This window comes from Chamaea fasciata, unplaced genomic scaffold (assembly GCF_029207755.1).
Source record: "Chamaea fasciata isolate MVZ Bird 193981 ecotype frontalis unplaced genomic scaffold, bChaFas1.0.hap1 SCAF_8, whole genome shotgun sequence".
In the NCBI taxonomy this organism is placed as follows: domain Eukaryota; kingdom Metazoa; phylum Chordata; class Aves; order Passeriformes; family Sylviidae; genus Chamaea; species Chamaea fasciata.
In genome coordinates, this window is record NW_027094093.1 from 20,131,076 (window position 1) to 20,152,547 (window position 21,472).

General features: G+C 42.0%; 1 protein-coding gene across 2 annotated transcripts in view; it reads right to left on the reverse strand.

Moving 5' to 3' along the window:
* The window catches only part of CERS6 (ceramide synthase 6), a 96,751-nt gene extending 92,896 nt beyond the window's left edge, over positions 1-3,855 (reverse strand). For both annotated transcript variants that reach the window (XM_066190001.1, XM_066190000.1), the window contains exon 1: positions 3,686-3,855. In XM_066190001.1, coding sequence (XP_066046098.1) covers positions 3,686-3,855 — 170 coding nt within the window. The remainder of the gene's footprint in view (positions 1-3,685) is intronic.
* Positions 3,856-21,472: the final 17,617 nt, after the last annotated feature.

The window sequence follows — 21,472 nt, forward strand, 5'->3', positions numbered from 1 at the left end:
GTTACTCTCTTTCTTTGTGTCCAACAAGCACACTGATCGCTGAGTGAATACTGTTTTTGTATAAGCACACACTCCTCACAGAGGACATGCTTAGGAGTTTAGGAAAGGATGCTGCTTCTGAGCAGTGAGGTCTGGCACAGAGGGAGAAGAGCCATGTTATCCCATAAACAAAGGAAGACAAATTGTATTTGCCCAGAATAACAGGTGTTTCTTTATCTTTTTTAGGCCAATCAAAACTACAACACCCTGCTATTAGTAAGACCAGTTTCAATTCAGCTTTAACCGGTCTTTCCCACACTAGAACTGGAAAGAATCCAGGGAGCCAGAGACTTATCACTGCGCACTTACATTACCTGAAGACATTGTATAGTACAGGGGATATTCTTAATTGCTTACGTGCCTTTAAAAAAAGTAGTGAGACACACAAAACTGATGCATACCACAGGGAAATATGTTCCCACATTACCCACTGTGTTGCTAAACTTCTGCCATCTTCCAAATTACCAGGGAACACTATCTTTGTGCTTAGTTATTATAATTTTCTAAAATTTACTTTGTGTTTGAAGAAAGAGATTAATGAGAAGGAATAGAAAAGAGAAAAGGCTGTTAAAGTATTTTAACACCCCATCTGTAACTATGATAACCTCAGCAGATACATCCACTAAATTTCATGGCTATGAGATAATACCTCAGACCAAAGCTGATTTCAGGAGCACTCATCATCTTCAGATCCACTTACTGAGGTGACTGAACATACAATTAATGTTCTAATCTACTTTTTCCTTTCATTCAAGAGACTGGTCAGGGACAGCAGGACAGGGAAATCAATAAAAAGCAACTCATCTGAAAGGAGAAAAAAAAATTAAGAAGTGTCTAGATTATTTTCTTGGCTTGATTATCTGATTCACCAAACCCGTAACAAACAACAGCAAAAACAAAATGCTCCCTGTAGGATTAACTTGGCAAATAATACGTGTGTATATGTAAAGAACAACATTTCCAAGTTCTGTAATTTCAATTCCACCTGCAAATCTGTACACACAAATACATATGTATATATAAAAAAACCCATATACTTCAACTTTCAGCATGGCAAGTTGTATCCCCCAAACATATCCAGAACTTTTTAAGGAAAGATATGTGAAGTCCAACTCCCCCAAACAGGATTTCTCACTGTTGCGGGGATTCATGAAGTTAGTACCCCTTCCTATGAAGCAGAGGAATAAACCATACTACTCCAGCAGCCTAGCAGTCAGCTGCTATGAAGCAGTCTGAAAATAATGGACATAAAACACATAATCAGATTCTTAACACCTTGTGTCTGCTTACCTACCAGTGTACAGAATTACAAGAGCACCTGTATTAGACTTAGGGTATCTCACAAAACAAAATAGAGAATACACTCATGTTACAAATACTACAGTACAGTCATAGATCTAAAATAAACCTGCTAGTTTTTACAGAATCCATTTTTTTTCTTTAGCTGCTACCATTGCAACTGCTAAACATCTGCAAGGGTATGTTGCAAGATGCAGCACACACAACAGTCATCCACAACTTGAGTTTAAAAAAAATGTTTTAATACAGAGAAGAAAGGAAAAAAGTCAATTTTAAAGATATTTCTCTCTTCCCCCTCCTAAATCTTGTATAATTGCAGACCTTTAATTCATGATGTGCATGAAGGATCTCTGTTGCTCCCAACAACCAAAGCACAAAAATCTGAAAAAAACAGTTAACAATAAGCAATAATAAAGCTTGATCGTTTCCACATTCAAAGTCATACACAATCCCGCTGCTTTCATCAGTGGAAATGGGTCCAGTTACTTTTGCTCAGCCTGCCTTAGTAAAATGCTCTGCATGAAAATCACTGTTGTGCCATGCTGTGTGGATTAATCCCACAATAACAGCCTGATCCTACTCTCACAGAGGAGTTTTGAAATGGATTTCAATTTTAAAAGGAAAAAAACCATGCCTAAGTAATTGTTAATAAAACATCTTAGGAGGTCTCTCCCCTGTATCAGGTTACCAGAGGAAGTGGATAGAAACTACTATGTAATCAGAGTAGCTTCAACAATGCCAACGAGAGCCACATCAGGATTACCAGAAATGTGACTTAAACTTGAGGCTGAAACTATCTCTCTGACTAACTGTCCCTCCATTAAAACACAGTCCTGCTGAGATGCATACTGCAGTTCAGATGACAAGAGATGCAATATCGTGCACCCACTTTCAACACTCAACTCAAAAGATTGCAAAAAAAAAAAAAATTAATTATTTGACATCATCTCTTGTACTCATTACTCCAGTAGTAACTATATTGCAGTATTTAACTCAATTGTTTCAACTAACTTTTCAAAACCTCAAATTTTCAGGCAGATGACAATTTTTGCTGTCTTGTTCAGTAAATCTGTAAAGCAACGCAGAAGATAACAACAGCCCGTGACAGCTTATTTTTCAAAATAAATATGGTCCTCTCAACCAAGCTAGGAATACAGGCAAGTTCTAACCAGGGAGAGGGAATGCTTAGGAAATTTGAAGTAGTACCTGGCAAATCAGCTGTTTGATCATTTTTGAAGTATCTTTACAGCCCTTCTCTAGAATGTAGTAACTACCGGTCTTCCTTTATCTCCCTTGACTACCCTAATAGCATGCCTAAGAGGACAACACTGAAAACATGTAGGTGTTGGCATAAGGAATGGTTCTTTTGTTCTCTGCTGTTGAGGGAACACCACCTTTGTCAGGCGGCGCAGCAGCGTGCGCAAGTGAGCACCCACTTGGCTTCAGCTGCCTCCCCGTGACAGGCGGCCCCGGCTCAGCACCGCACGGAAACGCTCACGGAAAATACACTCAGCGCCGGCCGATCGCTAGTCTGACGCCTTGTGTTAAAGTATACATATATACCGTATTTGTGAAACGTGGTTTATGAGTTCAGCAGCCTCGAAGAACGGTGAGTTTGGTTCAGAGATGAACAGCGTCTGGCGCGTTTCATCCCCGAGCGTCCACATGCTGACAGCCCCAGAGCGCTCCCATACTCGGCACTGTTACCATCTGCACTGGCCACGCACAGCTCCGCTCAGCCCCGCTGCCCCGGGCTGCCCTCACCAAGAACTGCCCGCTCCCGCCTGAGGCCCCACGCTGCACAGCCGCCGCCGGCCCCCAGCTGCCCCGCCGCCGCGGGGACCCAGCGCGGGCTTCGCTGTGGACAGCGGCCCTGCGGCGGGGGCACGGGCAAACTCTCCTGCCGGGACCGCTTCCCGCCGCCACTGCTCTTCTTGCGGAGCGTCCGTGATGGGGGCGGACAGGACCCCGCCCCAGCCCCGTGGGTCGCAGGCGGGCGCCCCAATGTGCACAGGTAGCGGAGGGCCCTTTTCCCCCGCCCGCCGCGGCCGGAGCAGGTGGCGGGAGGGCTGCGTCCATTCCCGGGCAGACCTCGCCTCCTAGCGCCCGCGCCGGGCCGCGCTGCAGGCAGCGGGAACGGCGCGCCGGCTGCCTCTCGAACCCCTCCACCTTCCTGCATCGGGCCCGCTACGTGACCGACCGAGGGGGCAGGGATAACGCGAGGGCCCGGTCAGGCCAGCAGAGAAACAGCGGCGGGGGAAGACGCGGGGCTGACAAGGCTCCTCGCCTGCCCTTGGGCCCGCCCAGCCCAGCCAAGCCCGGGACGGAGCAAGGGGCTCGGCGTTACCTTTCGAAGAGCAGTCGGATCATGAAGATGCAGAAGGCCAGGGGGAAGGCGAGGTAGAGGTCCTCCGCCTGCGGGAAGGCGGCTTCCTCCGTGCTCTGCAGGTCCGCCCAGGTGACGTTGTGCGGCAGCCAGAACCGCTCGTTCCAGAACCAGGCGAGGATCCCTGCCATCTTTGCTTTGTCTGCCGCGGCGCCCCTCGCTCCGCTCCGCCCGCGGCGAGGCGCGTGTGAGCGGCTGCCGGGAGAGAGGAGGATGGAGGCGTGTGTCAGCCCCGCAGCCGCGGATGATGCTGCCAAGCGCCGCCGTGCAGGTTCCCCGCCCGGCGGGGGCAGCGGCCGCCCCGCCTGTCACACGGCCGCGCCGGCACCCATTGGCTCCCGCCGCTGCCCGGGGCCCCGCCGGGCGGTCCGGAGCCGCCTTCCCCCGCCCCTTTCCCCTGCCGAAAGACCGCGCCGAAGCCCGAAATCGAAGTGACGCGGCCGGAGCAAGCGGGACCCCGTCCCAGGGGCACTCACCGCGGGCGAGGCTGCCGGCAGCAGCGCTGTACCCACCGGGCACTGCCTCCGCCTCAGCGCTGGCCCGGGGCCCCGCCGCCCTGGCGGCTCCGCGCCCTGTCACCCCCCCGCCCTTTCGCCGCCCAGCCGGGGTCCCGGCGAGCCTGCCAAGGCTGTCGCCCGACTGGAGTAGGCAGGTGGCAGCAGTGAAAAGAGTTCTATGAATTCTGCACAGCCACGCGGGCCGGGGTCGGCTTCCGCAGTCCGATCCCCGAGAGTGACCCCTGCCCGGAGCGCTGCTCCCGGCCCTCTCGGCTTGAGGTGTTTAAGCGGGAGCGGGACTGTCCCGGGGGGAAGGACTCTCAAACATTCAATGACTTTAAACGAAGGTACAGCTAGCAGGTGTAAATGTGGCAAGGAAAAGCGTTAGCACACGACTCATCCAGCAGTAAGATTGAGGTTAGGACTGTGGCTTTGCATTCCTGACTAAAGAAAACCTTTTTCATTTTACGTGGATTTTTACCTCTGATTCCTTATCGCATTGCCATGTCTTGCTAAAGATACGTTGTGAGAGGAAAACTACAATTGATTCCACTAAACTTTACAGCAGGTTTTAGTATAGCTATAGCCACAGGACTGCACACGTGGTGGTCCCGGCACACACAAAATTACTTGAAAGGGTAGCTCCTGTACCATCACTGTTTTTTGTGCCCTGTCTCAGTTTGTTTTAGATGGCTTCTGTTTTCTTCACTGTATCATCATACTTTCCATCAGACTATTGAATACTGAGACACAGACCTCTGCACATGCCATACTTCAGAGTTTAATCATCCTGCTTTTATGTTTTATGCTAACTTCCTCTTTGCACCCCGCTGGCTCTATTTGCCCTTCCTGAAAAATTAATTGCACAACTCCTCGTGTGCCATTTCTGTGCTGAATAAAATCATAAGTCAAACATAATGCTGTGGAAAATGCCACATCAATTTAAAGGAAGCAAAAAAACTTCTCTATATGAAGATAATTTCCATCTAGGACATTTCAGGGAAGTTTCAGGAAATGCTCTGGCAGGATGGCTGACGAGCCATACAGGTAAACCTGCCAGTGATTGTCTCTGTTTTATTGATGAGACAATTTCCTAAGTGTCTGTATTATTATTCCAGCTCAGTTCTTGTGGTTGCTTCTTGGAGAGAGAGTACAGACACCAAGTCCTTCAAATTGTCTGGAAAAAAGTGTGATCTTTTTTCTGCCAGATCTGCCTGGCCCCATCTCTTCCTTCACTTTGTCTCAGGATTCTTCTCTGACATGAGCTGTCAAAATCCAGGCTTTGCTGTAATTTCAGTTCAGAGGGAAAGCAGACCATGAGTTCCACACCCTTAATGAAGCTTTCCTCACATAAAAATAAGATTTTCTGAGCATAAGAAAACATTCCTTCACTCAAATCGTCAAGACTTCTTTTATCCAGCACCAAAAAATTGTCTGTCCTTCTTCCTTCCAACTTTTCTGCCTTGTTCCCACAGTCAAATTTCACCCATTAATCAGCTGACCTAGAGCTCCCCTAGAACTTCCCCAGGGAGCTTATCTTTCAGCACATTCTCACGAACACCTGAGCTGGCTCCTGCACATACACATACGCCTCTCAAAGCGTCCAGATCACTCCATTTTCTGAATGGATGTGCATAATAAGTGAGTTTTAAATGGAGGTATGAGGGCACATCCTCAGAATGGCCTCAGAAACATCAACTTTGAAATCTGATTAAAAATTCTTTAGATATCATTTTAATATCTGTCAATACACAGATAACAATTTATTTCATTAATAATTGTGTTTAAGGAAAAGGTATTTTTAATCAGAAAATTGGTGTCATTATCCCACAGCTGAAGGTGACCTGCCTTTTTGCAGCCTATTTCAATATTCCAATCAGTTTAGAAGTACATTCAATATTTATGTCTGTTCTCATTCCAATCAAGCAGTTATTTTCCAGTCAGTACTGAGACTCACAAGTGCTGGTGCTTAGCTTTGGTTATGTACAGATAAAGGAAAGATCTTTGCAAAATGAACCTAGCAACAGTAATAATCTGATAATGCATAAGAGGTTAATTCCTGCTGAACAATTAGTGTAATTGACTTTTGTGTCAGACTAAAATTATGTTAGGACAATAGATCTCTAGACATATCTGAAAATGAATGACAGTTTGGAAAGGTTTGGAAGGATGACCAATTAAAAGCTTTTAATTAAATTCAGACTGTAGCTGTAGCCAAGATATGACTGTGGAATAAGAATGCCTGGATATTGTGCTTTGAAGGGAGATATTACCACAGTGTTTTTCTTTCCTGCTCCCTAAAGTTGTAATAACAGAAAATGGAGCCCAGTAGAACTTTAAAAACTGGTTCTATATGTGGTCTCATATCTTGAAGAAACTTACTCCAAGATAGTGCTAAAAAATTGGCTGTCCTAAAAGAAGGTAAAGGGCTGAAACCAAGACTGCTTCCTCAAAAGCCTAGTCTGGGCATTTTATAATTACTAAAATAGTTAGTAATAACTAAACAAAAACAGATACACAGAGTCCCCAAAAGATACTGAACTTACGTTACCATTCCAAAAAGGAAAAGAGAAAACTGACAGCCTGCACATTGCTGGTTCAAGACCTTGAGCCATATCGCTGGCCACCTGGAGGAGTTTGTCCACCAAAACAGGAAAAGCTGCAGAAAAAGCTCCTGATTTTAGAGGATTGCTGAAGATTTGAAAACAATCCGCTCTTTTTTTTAAAAAAATCTCATTTAGTCTACTGTATTTCTGGAGTAGCATCAGGCTTGCACATAGGCAACTGTGGTAAGACTCTGGACCAGTCCCTTTAATGAACTGGGTAGTACAGGTGCCAATGAAACAATCCACTGAGACTTCTTGTTATCCAAATCTGAACTGCATTGTGCCTAAGCAGGAGAGATGGCTGTGGCTGATACTTATAAAAGCATTGATGCCAGCCCCACTTCCATAGGTCAGTATCATTAGACTGCTAATGATGTGCCAGGCAGAAGGCCAAGAACAGCCTGGGTGTTGTGTGATTGCTCTGTGTCATCCTGGGGAAGATGAAGGACCATGGGCACAGGGGAAGTGGCAGTGCAAATCATGGCAATGAGCTGTCATTCTTCTAACATGTCTTCAACCTGCAGGTCCCGACAGTTTTGTGCTCCCTTCTAGCTTCTTGTGCTAACTAAGTTTGCCAGCTTTTCTAATAATTTCACCTAAGAATCACACTAACAGACCATCAGTCCTCATTACAAAAGCTATGCTGGGGCAGTCACATCAGTTCTGACTCCTGTGTGGGGTTGTATTTGTCTGAAGAGACTAGTCTGGCTTTACCCAATTACCAAACACAAGCCCTGAATTCAAATCACTAGCAAAGCTCTGTGTAATAGCACCTAAAATACAGCAATACAGAGGTGTCCCCAGGTTACATCACTTCATAGCCTTCCAAATGTTTTATCTTGGCAGACAAACAAGTTTTGTCACTTGGAAAGACATGCCATGGTAAGTAGTTTGGCTGCCATGGAAAGATACACGGACAAGTAGCCCTAGCTGAAAGAAAGGTTTACAAAGCTTTGGGATGGTTTTTGCTTTGTGCTGGGCTCCAATTAAAGTCAAGAGCTGAGGAACTGCCTTATGAGGACTGTTCAGAGGGAGAGGAGGAAGCAGGGATTGCCTGAGTCAGTATGACTCCATGCTTCATTTGTCTTTATTGTTCACTTTGATTTGGCCTTCTGCTCTAGATTTCTAAAGAAAGTTTGCCAAAATGTATGTCCTAATTATGATACCATCACAGTTCCCTTGATTGCAATGTTGCTTAACTACCCAAATGCATTCTACACTGAATGAGGCTCACTCAGACTACAGTAAGAGTAGTCAGGACCTTCCATACCAATTTTAAATAAATTATCCTGAAAAAAACCCTTGTAATGAGGTTTGCACAACTCTGAGCAAAGACAGGCAGCTGGAAAAAGTGCTGGTTTTATCTTAAACTAGATCCACCGTGTCACGCTTCAGCTGGCCCTTCAGAAACACCTACTTCGTGCCTATTCATGTGGCCAGGTTTGGGCTACAGAGTCACATTAGAATTTACTTAGTTAAGGGACTTTTCAAACCTGCATGAGATCAAAATTTACTGTGTACGGTATGCATCTTGTTTCCCCAGCATCCAGACACACTTTGGGGGACTGCAGACTTTCAGTAGCCAGGCCTTGTCTCCAATGCTCAGTGAAATCTGGGCTCTGACTAACCACACTGCTGTGCCTGACTTGCCAACGAACATGCAATCTGGAGTCTCTGCCAGCTTTGTGTCAGCTGTGAGGGGACAGACAATACCTGACTCTCCATGCAATGAGAGCTCTAATCTAGCATAAAGAGTCAGCTACTACAATGCTGACCTGTCATATCATTTACAGGGAATTCGCATTGTCAGTGTGAACTTCCGCGAGATCAGTACCTCCTGTCTCGTGGCTGCAAGCTGTGTTCCAGTCCTGGCAGCCTGGGAGTCATTTGCTGTCCTATTAAACCACAGTCCCCAAAACTCCAGAAATTAATGTCAGAACTAAATTTTGTTATTTTCTAGTAATTTTCAGACAGCATCCAAGGTAATTACATTCTGCCCAGAAGAACATTCACCTGGCCATCCCAGATTTTTCTTCAAAGCTCATTTGACATCACTGTCACAATGTCATCTGGTAGTTACTTGGTAATACTTTGTGTTCATATCTGAATGAAGCCAGCACTATTTAGTATTGGGTTTTAAGACCCCCATCTAGATGTAAATTACTATTTGCCTAAGAGCTAGGGGACAGTTAACAGGATGGCAATAAATTTGTATTTTCTTATCAGAGATTTAAATATCTTCCTTATGAATTTCACTGTACTTATATCACAGCTGTACAGAATTTCATTTTAACCCACAATATACATTTAGGTTGACTGAAAATATTGCTAAATTAATGCTGAATTTATTAAATTAGCATTTTCATTTCCACAAATTATCACATATATATTCTGACATTTTTAAACCAAAGTGTCCATTTTTTTATTTCGTAATTACATTGCAAGAATAAGGCTATTTCATTTTTTATGTGACTTGGAAGTAAAATATAAGGACTGGGTAAAATCAGACGCACAATAATTGTTTGATACAAGTTTATCTTTAAAGCTCTAGATAGTAATTAGAGATTCCATTAGCTATACTGGCTGTGTCTAAATTCTCAAGATTATAGGTCACATATTATTGCACTTAAATCAGTTAAGTGGAAAAGATATCAGAAGGCTGAAGTGATAACTCAATGGGCCACACTCCCTGCTGGGGTAACTGCCACTATTTATGCTCTGTAGTGAATGTGACAACTTGCTGTGTCCTGTAAATACAGTCTTGACTCCACAAATGGAAGCTGACCATCTTATCTCCTCCCTCAGATACAGGCCACAGCTATTATGGGCACTGACACACCAGATTAGTTAGGAATGGCTTTAAGCATTTTCTGAGTTGGAAATACAATATTCTATTTCTGTTTTCTCTGGATTTGTGGAAAAACAAAACCAGAGAACAACACTTCAAGTTTTCCCAGCTTTATTTCAACCCCAGAATGTATTCTCTCTTTTACAAATTCATATGGGATAACTAATCAACAGAAAAATGAGAGTACCTTCATCCCAGCTATGAAAAAGGAGTTGTTTTTATTCCTCCCATGAAAACAAAAAGCACTAACAAACTTTTTATGCCATGTCATGTGTATATGTACTATATTATTGCAGAAAACATCATATATACACCTTGATTTAAATGTTGCATTTAGTCTTTGACCAGTGTCATCATTTTACCTCTTCCTGTGAGTAACACTCCTCCAATTATTGGCTGCAGGCCATTTGTATTCGTCTTTGTCTCCCTCTTGATACCCAAAGCTGCCATCCACCCTCCAAATCAGCTGGTCAACCCAGGCTAATAGCTGCTTTGTATCCAGGCACAGCAACATGGACACAGAAGCAATATATGCTCTGGGATTTTTCTCTTCTTCAATTATTCTCATCCAGAGTGCCTTTTTATGGAGGGATAAATAGTGGCTTAGCTGTGTAGCAACTGTGTTTTTGATAAAAAGTGTAAAGATTTATAAATGTCAGTTCCAGCATCCAGAAGACAAGATGAGAGGGTTGTTCATCCTCACATGGTCTTGCTGTGCACAGAAATAGGAAGCCTGCATGGAGAGTGTAATATAAATATGAGTAAAATGAGTATGTTGCTTTGTGCAATATCCCAGTAGACCTCATCTGGATATAACTATATCAACATTTTATCAAACAGGGCTAAAAGTGGTTATTAGGAACTTATTTTTAGCACAATATATGTATGTAGAGTTGAGGTGATTATTTTAGAAAAGATTCCAAAGCTCTATTGTCTTTGTCTCTTTTGACCTAGAAGGCACAGTTCTTAAAAGCATGTAGTGTTAAGAAAAAATCCACTAGGTATTAGTGGTTTTGTGGTTTTCTATCATTTTTGTACAATTACAGAATGGGTCAGGTTGGAAGGGACCACAGCAGGTCATGTGGTCCAACCTCCCTGCTCAAGCAGGTTCATCCTAGAGCACAAAATTGCATCCAAAGGGTTCTTGAATATCTCCAGTGAAGGAGACTCCACAACCTTTCTTGGCAATCTGTTCCAGTGTGTGGTTACCCACACAGTAAAAATGTTTTTCCTCATATTCAGGTGGAACTTCCTGTGCATCCGTTTCTGCGCATTTCCCAAGGTAGTCCAGGATACTGTTTGTCCTCTTGGCCACAAGCACACTGCTGACTTATGGACAGCATGTTGTTCACCAGGACCCCCAGGTCCCCAGTCTGTACTGGTGTATGGGGTTATTCTCTCACAGATGCAGGATTACAAGATCCTGCATTTGCCTTTTTTGTATTTCACTTCTTGTCTGCCCATCTATCCAACCAATCAAAGTCCTGAAGGGCTGTGCAGCCCTCTGGGGTATCAGCTGCTCCTCCCAGCTTTGTGTCATCAGTGAACTTGCTGAGTAGGCATCTGCCCCTTCATCCAAATCACTGACAAATAAGTTAAACATTACTCGACTGTTGAGCCTGTATGAACCACCACTAGTGACAAGCCTCCAGCTAGACCCCATGCCACTGATTATGACCCTTTGGGATGTGCCATTCAGTCATTTTCAATCCGCCTCACTGTCCACTCATCCAGTCCACTTTCTGAGTTTGCCTATGAGGATATTGTGAGGCACAGTGCTGAAGGCTTCTGACACTGTTGCCAAATGCCTTGCAATCCATTTCTGAAGTCAGTGGCAGTTTTGTCTCTGACTTCTGAGGAATATTACCAGGCTCATAGAAAAGGCAGGGGCTGAGCCTATGATTTTCTCTCTGTCATCATGTTGTTGCTATTTTGCTGTAACCAGTGTACATTTAAACTTCATATAAACTGGAAACAGAAAAATAGGAGAAGGCTATTTTAACTGATTAGATGTACCATCTAATGAATTTCTATAAAACTGACCTGAACAAATCAGGAAAACCAACAAATATCTTTCTGGAGGTAGAATTTTGGTGGAGGGCACCCTTTTGCCACATGCAATGTAGTTGTACTATTTCGTTCATTTCCCAGTTAAAGATACACCTTTGTCGAGGCAAGTGGTCTTCATTCCAGACTAACCAAATTCAGGTATCACACCACATGCTGATAAGCACTGCTGCATAACACTGCTTGTGCTAACACCGCCTCCTTACACTCTGGCTTTTGTTGCAATGCTGAGGAAGACTTTCCTCCTACACAATAAAGAGGGCCAGGCTAGAATTTAGGTACTTTGCAAACATAAATTGTACATTGAAAACTACTTTTTGTTTGCTAACCCCCTTCATAAAAGATCAGAATAAATATAGCTGCAAAAGCTCAGGAGTTTCCCTGAGGTCCATGTCAAGACAGCTAAATTAGAGTACTCTGAACCAAGCAAATAAAGGTAGATGAATAATAGCAATTAAATTGGAAGACTTTCCTTAAAAAAAAGCCAACAACAAATCCCCAAAGTTTCAGTCAATACAATGATGGAAATCTTGGAAAGGATATTCCATAGGGAAAAAATGGTATAACTTAATTTTAATCACAGTCTTTTAACTAGCATTCTCATCACTGTCATTATTTGCTATTGTTTATCAATAAAAGAGGCTTTCATTTACTAAAAGCCTAAGTAATTAAACCTCAGGAAGAAAATGCTGCTTCTAGAAATAAGAATTCATCACAGAAACAAATGAAATAATGCAAACCACAATGGGCTCATTTCTAACTGTGCACTTAAGATATCAGCAGAGGATGAAGATGCAGCTGACTTGGTGCCATAGTTTTGGCAGGGGGAGTAGGAAAGGGAGCTACAGGGACATTGTTCAAGTAAGGTAAATACTCTCTTTCTTTATCCTGTTGCACCTTCCAGTGGATTTGATCACCAAGTAAAATTTACTTTTGTTCTGCCCTCAGGAAGAGAAACACTCGGACATTATTACACCTGAGCCCACATCTCTTCAATGAGGTCAGTGCTCTCCAGTCTCACCACAACCAGTTCAGGTTCCTCAGTCTTCTTTTTTGGAGCCCAATTTGTGCTACCTGTCATATGCTGTGGCCCTTACAAATGGGGAACAGAGGTGCTGCCTCACTTCTGGAATACGATGTGCCTGCACCATAGCAAACTTTTTCAGGAAACGATAGAGCAAGACAGGCAGTGTCCTGTAGCTATATAATTTCAAACACAAAATCTCTTCACATGAGCTGTGGTTAACCAGAGTCAGACACACAGAGCTCCATTGAATTCCAAAATATATCACCCCCCCTCCTTTCCCCAATTTGCCTGTCTTTAAATTAATGCCACTTACTTAAAACACACTAATGCTGTGTTATATTTTTCAAGTCCTCTAGAGGATAGCTTGGAGAACAGGCTATTGCATGATGGGGACAGGATGGGCACAGTTCTACCATTTTAATGAAAATATTGTGTAGTTTCTACCTTGAATTTTCACTGAAAAGCAAAATAAATACTTTCTGGCATGTTATTTTAGGTCATATGCTGAGCCTTCCTGCTAGTTGAGTGTTTGCATCCTGTTTGAAGTCAGTCAGCAGGTACAGTCACAATACAACTGCTATAATCCTCTGCTTGTTCCAGTATGTTTACAAGATTTCCCATGTGCCATAACAGCATGTTTGATGTATTTATTTCACTACAATAGTATTCCATAAGCCAGTCTGAAAGCAGAGGGTCCAGAGTCTTGGGATTTAGCCAACCCTCAACACACATCTTGTAAGATTTATACATGATAATATATTGACTCAGGCTCTGTAGCATTATAAAATGTTGAAAAATCCCACTTCATAAATACAAGTATATACTTAAGTTTTAATGACTTTTAAAATTAAAGGAAATATAGCAAAATAGGAAAATCTTTCCTGCTTTTCCTCTGGTAAATTTAGTTTACTATATTGAATTGTGTTTCACCAAGCCTATGACATGATACAGAACAAACTGAGGAGGAATTAAAGGATCATAACACTGAGCACTAAAAAAACCGCAAGCATCTGCAAGGATGGGCTGAGCTAATAACAGTGTGGACAGTCACCATGTGAGGGAGCACTTAAAGTCAATTTGTCAACTCCTTTTAACTACACTTGGCAGTGACAATTTTCTCCCTTTATTTTTACTCCACCAACATAAGCATCTTGTTACTTCTGAAATTCTATTGTCTCAGTGAAGTCCTGCTACCTCCCTTAACCTTACTCCACCAACCAGTAACTGTAAAAAGACCAGCCACCAGTGCTTTGCAGGTGTTCTTTTGTAACAAGATAACATTAATTAAGTATTTAAATCTGTAATTGCTGTTTATTTCCTAAACTTTCTGCATCAACAATTTCTTAAGGCTTTCTTTCTGCGGACTTTTTATTAGCTTCTAAGCCATTTGTTTTTCACTTGCCTGCCTCTCTTCTGTTCTTTCCTGTGTATGTGGTCATTTTCCCACTTGCTTATTATTCAAACTCAATGTTCAGTAAATTTAAGCCATGAAAATATGTATCTTTTTACTGCAGTATTATTTGAGACAGTTACTGTGTTTATTAGTGCACTCACAGAATTATGATCTTCTCTTTGACTTCATGCTGATTTGATTACTAGATTATCCTAGGAACCAAAAGAAACCAGCAGAGTATAGAGGTAGAGGCTGTTTTAAACAGGAATTAAGAGGGTACTAAAATATGCTTTTAAAATCGCTCACCCAGAAATATTGAAGATACTTGTCATGTTTACAAAAACATTCTCAGCATGTTTAGTCATCTCATAAGCCAGCAAGGTAAATACGAGCCAGGATACATCTAATACTGACTGGATATGAACAATATTACCCGATTTTCAATTTTAGGATGGAAAAAAGTACCAGTCATAAGGAATGCTTATTTCCAAGGAGACAAATGGATTTGTGTTTTTTAAAACCTTATCTTTCATTCTTTGTCTACCTCAGCATTTGCTGTTAATTCTGCAAAAAGCTGAAGTAACAGAGAAAAAGAGGGACTGAAAGGTGCACAAGAAACACTCCCAGCAGCAGAATTTTGTTGCCACTGACTTCAGAGGAGCAGGAAGCAGCACTAGGAGAAGACTGAGCTCTGATGGTAACTCTGATTGACTCAAGGATCAGGCGAAGCAGATATGAAGGGAACTGCACCCGACAATAAATTATTTAAGGGTGATAAGGCTCCTGTCTGCCTGGAAGGAGTAGAGAGCAGTGGCCTGTCCACAGCACAGCACTTAACTTAAGGGACACTTCGTATCCTATTTCCCAATCTAGTAGCTAAAAGCACTACAAAAATACCTTGTGGAGCCATGACCAATGAATGACATTTTCTAGTCACTGAGTGCCCCTCTTTGGGCTGGCCATGTCAGGGTGACAGCTGACAGTATGTCTGTGTTACCTGTATAGAAGTACTGTAAATGGAAAGCAGGTCCACCTTTTGTTAAAAGTTAATTGTTTCACTGTCATTACAGAAATGACCATGAGAACCATGGTGTTTTCCAGCAATCTGTTAATAGCAAGTTTCTTCTCATCTTGTCTGCTGATCAGGATGGATATTGAAGAAAAGATTCATAACAATCTTTGACTTCCCAGGCTAGCCATTAAAGGCCTTAAAAGAAAAAAAAAGGATGCATAACTTGAAGATACTTTGGTGATTTTACAAGCAGGACAAATGCATCTCTGTACATGGCTCAAACTACATAGCTATGCCAATTAAATGCCACTATTCTTCCTCTGGTGCAGTAACCAATACTGTGCCAAAGACCAACTGTCTATCAGCTTTGACTTCTGAGTTTACTATATTTCTAAGCTGAATAGTCCAAATCCTTAAATCCTGCGACCTTCTGTTTTTAATGTAATTCCGTCTTATACATATGACTCTACAACTGCTTCTCAGCACTGATCTAATCCTATCAATTTTGCCTATTAAGTCACTAGATGTATTTCCTTCCATAGACCTCCTATAGGATTGTGAGATGGTGACTAAGAGATCCTTTTGTCACCATGACTCTTGGCTTATTTCCCAACACATTGATTCGTACCTTCTCCATAATTTCATTTAGATGTAGGTTTCTAGTTCTCCTTGATTTCAGAGCTTCTTAAAGGAATATTTTATCAATTTTAAGACCCCTCTTTCTTAAGAAATGAGCTATATGTAAGGAGGTGCACAAAGGGGTTTTACGTTATTTATAACTCAGCTGGTGGGATAAGATTTCTAAATCAAAACACAGCTTATTCTTCCTGCAACTCTAAGCAGCATAAGCATCTTATTACTTCTGAAATTCTATTGTCTCAGTGAAGTCCTGCTACCTCCCTTAACCTTAATTTTTACATTTGTAAAATAGCAGAAGAAGCATACAGCACTTTTTGTCTTCAAGGACAAACAAGGAACTGCATTCCTCTTTTTTTGAGGCTAAATCTAAACTAATTTCACAGGGGGAAAAGGAATGCTCTAATGAACTTCTTTGCCAACCTGAAATCTGAATTACTTCACAGCATTTACCACAGTTGGTCTCTCAGAGCCTCTGTTAGTTATGCCTTTTTTCTGATATCCTTGAGTTGTGTGGCTGATAGCCACATCAGGATACAGTGCAGTTTCAAGTATTCTAGTCAGCTAACCACATGCATCTACAGCTCTGCTCATTTCCCTGGTTCCAATGGCAGCTGTGTAGCTCTGAAATGCAAACCAGAAACAATGTGTGAAAATGTGTGCAATCCACAGCAACTAGAGTCAGAACAGTAGGATTTTACTTTCACAGTGTGCCTCTGGAAACAAGGAGGACAGCATGGAAGCAGTAACTTCTGTTCCCTCTTGAAATATTTTGGTCATCCTATCCTGATCCATGGCACTGTGACTGCAGACAAGGTCACTAGTCCTTCATTCTCAGCTTCTGCTCCAGGCCCAAAAGAACATCCTCCCTAGTCCTGCACTGATTCTTGTACTTGTGGGCTAGCAGACAGCAACAAATAAAATTTAATGTGGAAGGGCAGACACTGAGTAAAGAAGAGGAGACATAATGCATATTCAGAAATGTGCAAGGAAGACAAATACGCAAGAAATAGGAGCTGGAGAGCTGGCTGGTCACATGCCTTGGCATTTTCTGCATAACTGGAAATTTATTGCACATATCCAGGATGGTTGTATCCCTTTTCCAAACTCCCAGCTTATCAAGCCTGGCTGGGCAGCCCTTGCAAGTCTGAAGTCAGATCTGAAGAATCAAGAAAACATATGCCATCTGTCCTAATTGCTTGAACGACAGAGATCCAGGACTGTAGAGAAGGGATTAATAAAATGAGGAAAGGAACTTTACTGGTGAATTTATATTAATTACAGGCAAAGGAACTAAGGACACAATATTCAGGTCATTGCATCTCTGCTATTCCAATGGCTGTAGAGACTTAATCCTCATCTATCTGACTGCACATTGTGTGGGCTAATTGGCATTTCTGCATAAACTATAATAAATGAAGTGTTCTAGTAAATTTTAAGAGTCCTTAAAAAGTATTAACTGCTGAGAAAATTTGTATTATATTAATAACTTAGTTCTGAAACTCATGCCACATTTAACATTCATCTTAAATCACTTCAAATTTCAGCAATAAACACCTACAAGTCACCCTTTCTGAGAATCAGCAAAAAGGCAGTTGAAAGCTAAGGAAGATTAGCAGTTGGTGGAAAAAATAATTGACTTGCTACTCCATTATGCTTCAAACTTCTAGACCGGGATTTACTCAGAGAAAAATCTGTTTGTTGCCCCTTTTGAATTCTTTGTCTTCTGATGCCATAACATGGAGGAGAACAGGCTGAGGCTCATCAGGCAGCTGGGAGGGACAGAACTGATCAACCTCTTGATTGGCTTCTGCCTGTCACTGCTACAAGTGTGCCTGGTGTCCCACCACGGGGCTGGCCCTGGTGGGGCACCTGGCTTTGGTGCAGTGTAGCCTGTGCTGCCCTGTCCTCCCACCTAACCCTAGGCTCCCACAGGTTCTGCCTTCCTGCCTCCCATGCTAATGGGCCAGCAGGGCAAGGTGTGTGTGTGTGTGGGGGGGGGGGTCCACACCCTTTTGCAACTGATGATGAATGAGGAATACACTAATTAAACGTAAACAAGTAGAGTCACATGCTTCCAAAGAAAACTGCACACTGCAATGGCACCTGTGTGAACACGCCAGGAGGGAAACATGCCACAGGGATGAGCAACAGCTGCAGCCCATATGCTGCCTACATGATCCCAGTTCTGGAAGGCATCGTGGGACTGTCCCCCAGTCATTCACTTTGACGGACCCTCGTAGGTGTCATTACATGTCAAAGTTCTTTTCTGTGACAGATTTCCCCAGGGGAGAAGTAATTTCATTCTACTTGCTTTGCATACATTCACATAGCAAAGACACAGTCTTCTCCTGGGGCATTTCAAGATAGCAGACAATTTACTGAAGAATGTGCAACATCTACTACATGTTAAAGTTAACCCAAGGGCTAGATGTCCAGGAGAGCATTATGCAAAACTGAGACCACAATTAAATAAAAGCCAAACCATCAACCCTGGGGAGTCTCGTGCCCATGTTCTGGCAGGAAAGTAGGAGGCTGGTAACAATATTGTGTAACTCCCTGGATATCTGAGTGATGTGGCCCCACCTGAAAGGCAAACTCTGCCGTTTGGAAATCTGGCCTCCTTGTGCACATGCTGTGTGGAAACCAAGTGTTGCAAATAGTCAGCTTTCTGGCATGCAAGAGTTTCAGGCAGTGGCATTTGCTGGAAGCAAGATCACATCCATCTTGCCAGGCGCGGAATGGGCAGAAAGGGATACCCCATCGTGAAAAATCCTGCAGTTCACTTGGCAGCTGTTATCCTTACGTACCCTGTAGCTATGCTCACTCTATTGACACTCTGCTAGAGAAAGCTTTAGTTTAGCATGCACTGTTTATTAACACCTTTTCAAATCCTAGTGTAAACCAAGCTGTGAAAAGTTTGCTCTCATGAGCTGGTTAAAATTAACCCTAGCATAAGGTCCAGGGTTTAGCTTGAAAAGCTAACAGCTTATAAACCACAGACTGTCATTGTACCAGAATAAAAGCAGTTCGCTCACCATTTAAATACTGTGTTAGGAATAGTAATATCTGAAAGAAGTGTGTTCATTCTTCTATAACTGCTTTGTTTTGAAATACTAATATAAACTGAGCAATTTTTATTCTGATGTGTTTCAATTGGAGACTTCTGAAACACAAATAGTTTCAAACTACTTCATTCTACCCACACCCAGCCTGCTCCTCACCAAAGGGGCTTCTCACTTAAAAGAAGACTGTCCTAGTACCCCGCCCTTGTCCCAAATACAAAGCAATCTCCCTATGGAAAAAGAGCAAAGATACCTCAAAAATTCAAGCAGCTACAGCCAGAAGACACTTCCCTTCGACACAGTTTTACAAAGGCCTCTCCTGTTTGAAGCTTCAAGATACCTACTGCACAAGAAATTCTGCTTTGCTGGGAGAACCTCTCCTAATCCTTTGGCCTGCTCTACTACGAGGCCTGGAGGAGGACAGAGCAGAGGCTCTGGAGCAGAGCCAAGCTGATGAGTGCAGGAGGCTGATGAAAAATGCATGGTGTCAGGGAGAGCCACATGGTGAGAATCCAGCCCAGAGGGCTCAGGGCAGATACAGCATTTGCAGGTGGCCTGAAAGGAGGCTCTGCAGCTCTTCTGACACATAGTGCAGGCCATTGCAAACAGACTTAAAGGTGCATTCCAGCCTTCTAAATTAGTCTGAAATTCATCATCAGGCACATGCTACTTTAGTATTTTGTGTCATGATGATTAATTATCAGTGCAGTTAAAGCAATTAATACATTTCTGGAAGGTAAGGTCAAAAACTTAATATTTTGATGTGTCCCAGAACAAATCAGAAACTTGGCAGCTGAATCAGACCAAGGATTCCTTTTATCTGCCAGCAGTCAGTACAAGGTGTTTCAGAAGAATATGTAAGACCTCTGCAGGCAGTGTATGAGGGAAACATTGTGTCTTCTATTCTCACCCGACGCATGCTTTAGATTTCTTCCTGATCTAATGGAGGTTTTTTAAATACATAAAAATACTTTTCAGAGAGCTTTGACCATAGTTAAAACTCTGACTATTTGTTATTTACAGAAGCTCTGACTATCACTTGTCAGCCTTCATAATTTTCCTCATGCAGGAGGAATACAAAGATTGTATTAGCTGTCCAGTGTAGAGCCACATTACTTTTGTATGCCCGTTCTTCAAGGTAATTGAATGTTGCCTTGTTCTTTCCTGTAAAAGTACTGCAGACAAAGTTTCAAGTAAGTTCATGTTATTTTTATCTACCATGTTCTTATTTATCTGCATATTAAAGCAAACATGTCTTGTATTTTTAACTTGTCTCCATGTAAGAGTTTTTCCATTTCCTTGATTCCATTCCCATCCTTTTTTGATTTACCTTTTTCTCTGAGACCACTCTGACTACCTCTGTGATATCCTTTCTGAAATGTAGTTATGAAGACCATGCAGCTGATGCTGCAGTGTCAATACAAACGATGACATTTTTTCCATCACAGTGTGTTTACTGTTCTTTTCTTCCCCTTTAGTGACTTGTTTGCTCTTTTGGCCATCAATGCCCATTGAGAAACCTGTAGGGATGCTTCACTTTAAGTTGCAAATTACTTTGGACTCCTATGAGACATATGATTAGTTTAATTTTTCACTTTCAATCTACAGTAGGTTGCATATCTCAGCACTGAAAAATCTATTCTGTCTCATCTGACAAACTTCAAAGAGACCATTTAAAAATATTCCACTCTCTTTTAATAAGCTATGCTTTCTCCTAGATGATTTCCTAGATGATGGCCTCCTAGATAATTTCAGCTTCTTTTCTGTTGTGGAAGTAGACTGGAGTGATAAAAAGAAAACACAAATTTTAAAAATTCCTCTTTATTTACCTTTATATTACAATTTCACAATATAAAAAGTGCAAGAAAATTACAAGTTTGGGGGAATTGTAGGGTAAGTTTTTAAAGCTGTTTTAATACTGTCTTTTTTGGCAATTATGGAACAAGCCTGTTTGCTGTAAGATTTTTAAAACCTTACTTAAAAATTAATTTAGGAGCCCCAGGAAATCAAGTGTATTCAATTATTAAATGTACTTTTCCCTCAAACTTAAAAAAAAATCACAAATACCTTCTTATTAGTTCCCTAAATTAAACATAATGATGCTGTTTTATTAATATAATAGTGGGAAAATTCTGATAGCTTCAGTGATACAAGAGCATATGTGCTTACCCTCCTTGCTTGATACTTTCTGGCCATATCAGCCATGACAAACCTTCAATAACACTTGTGTGAACAATCTGATCAAAGATTTCTTGGAAGCTGAGAATTAAGTGCTTTGCTCTACACAAAATGAACTATTCAGCAGCACTTCTCATCATGAGTACACTATGAAATACCTTTTAGAAATCTGTTTTTCAGAGCTGCCTAACAACTGGGCACATAAGTACTTTTATCAGAAGACTGAGCTCCTTCTACATCTTCATTTCAGCTTTCCAAAATTGATTTTGGCCTTTATTTCAAGTACATTCCACTACTGTCTCAAAACAGAAGGTTACAAGCTACTTAAATGCTTGCAACCATTTATCATTATATCAGGAGAAGAAATCTGTAAAAACATAGAAAAATTATCATTTGATTGAGATGTAAGAATAAGAATG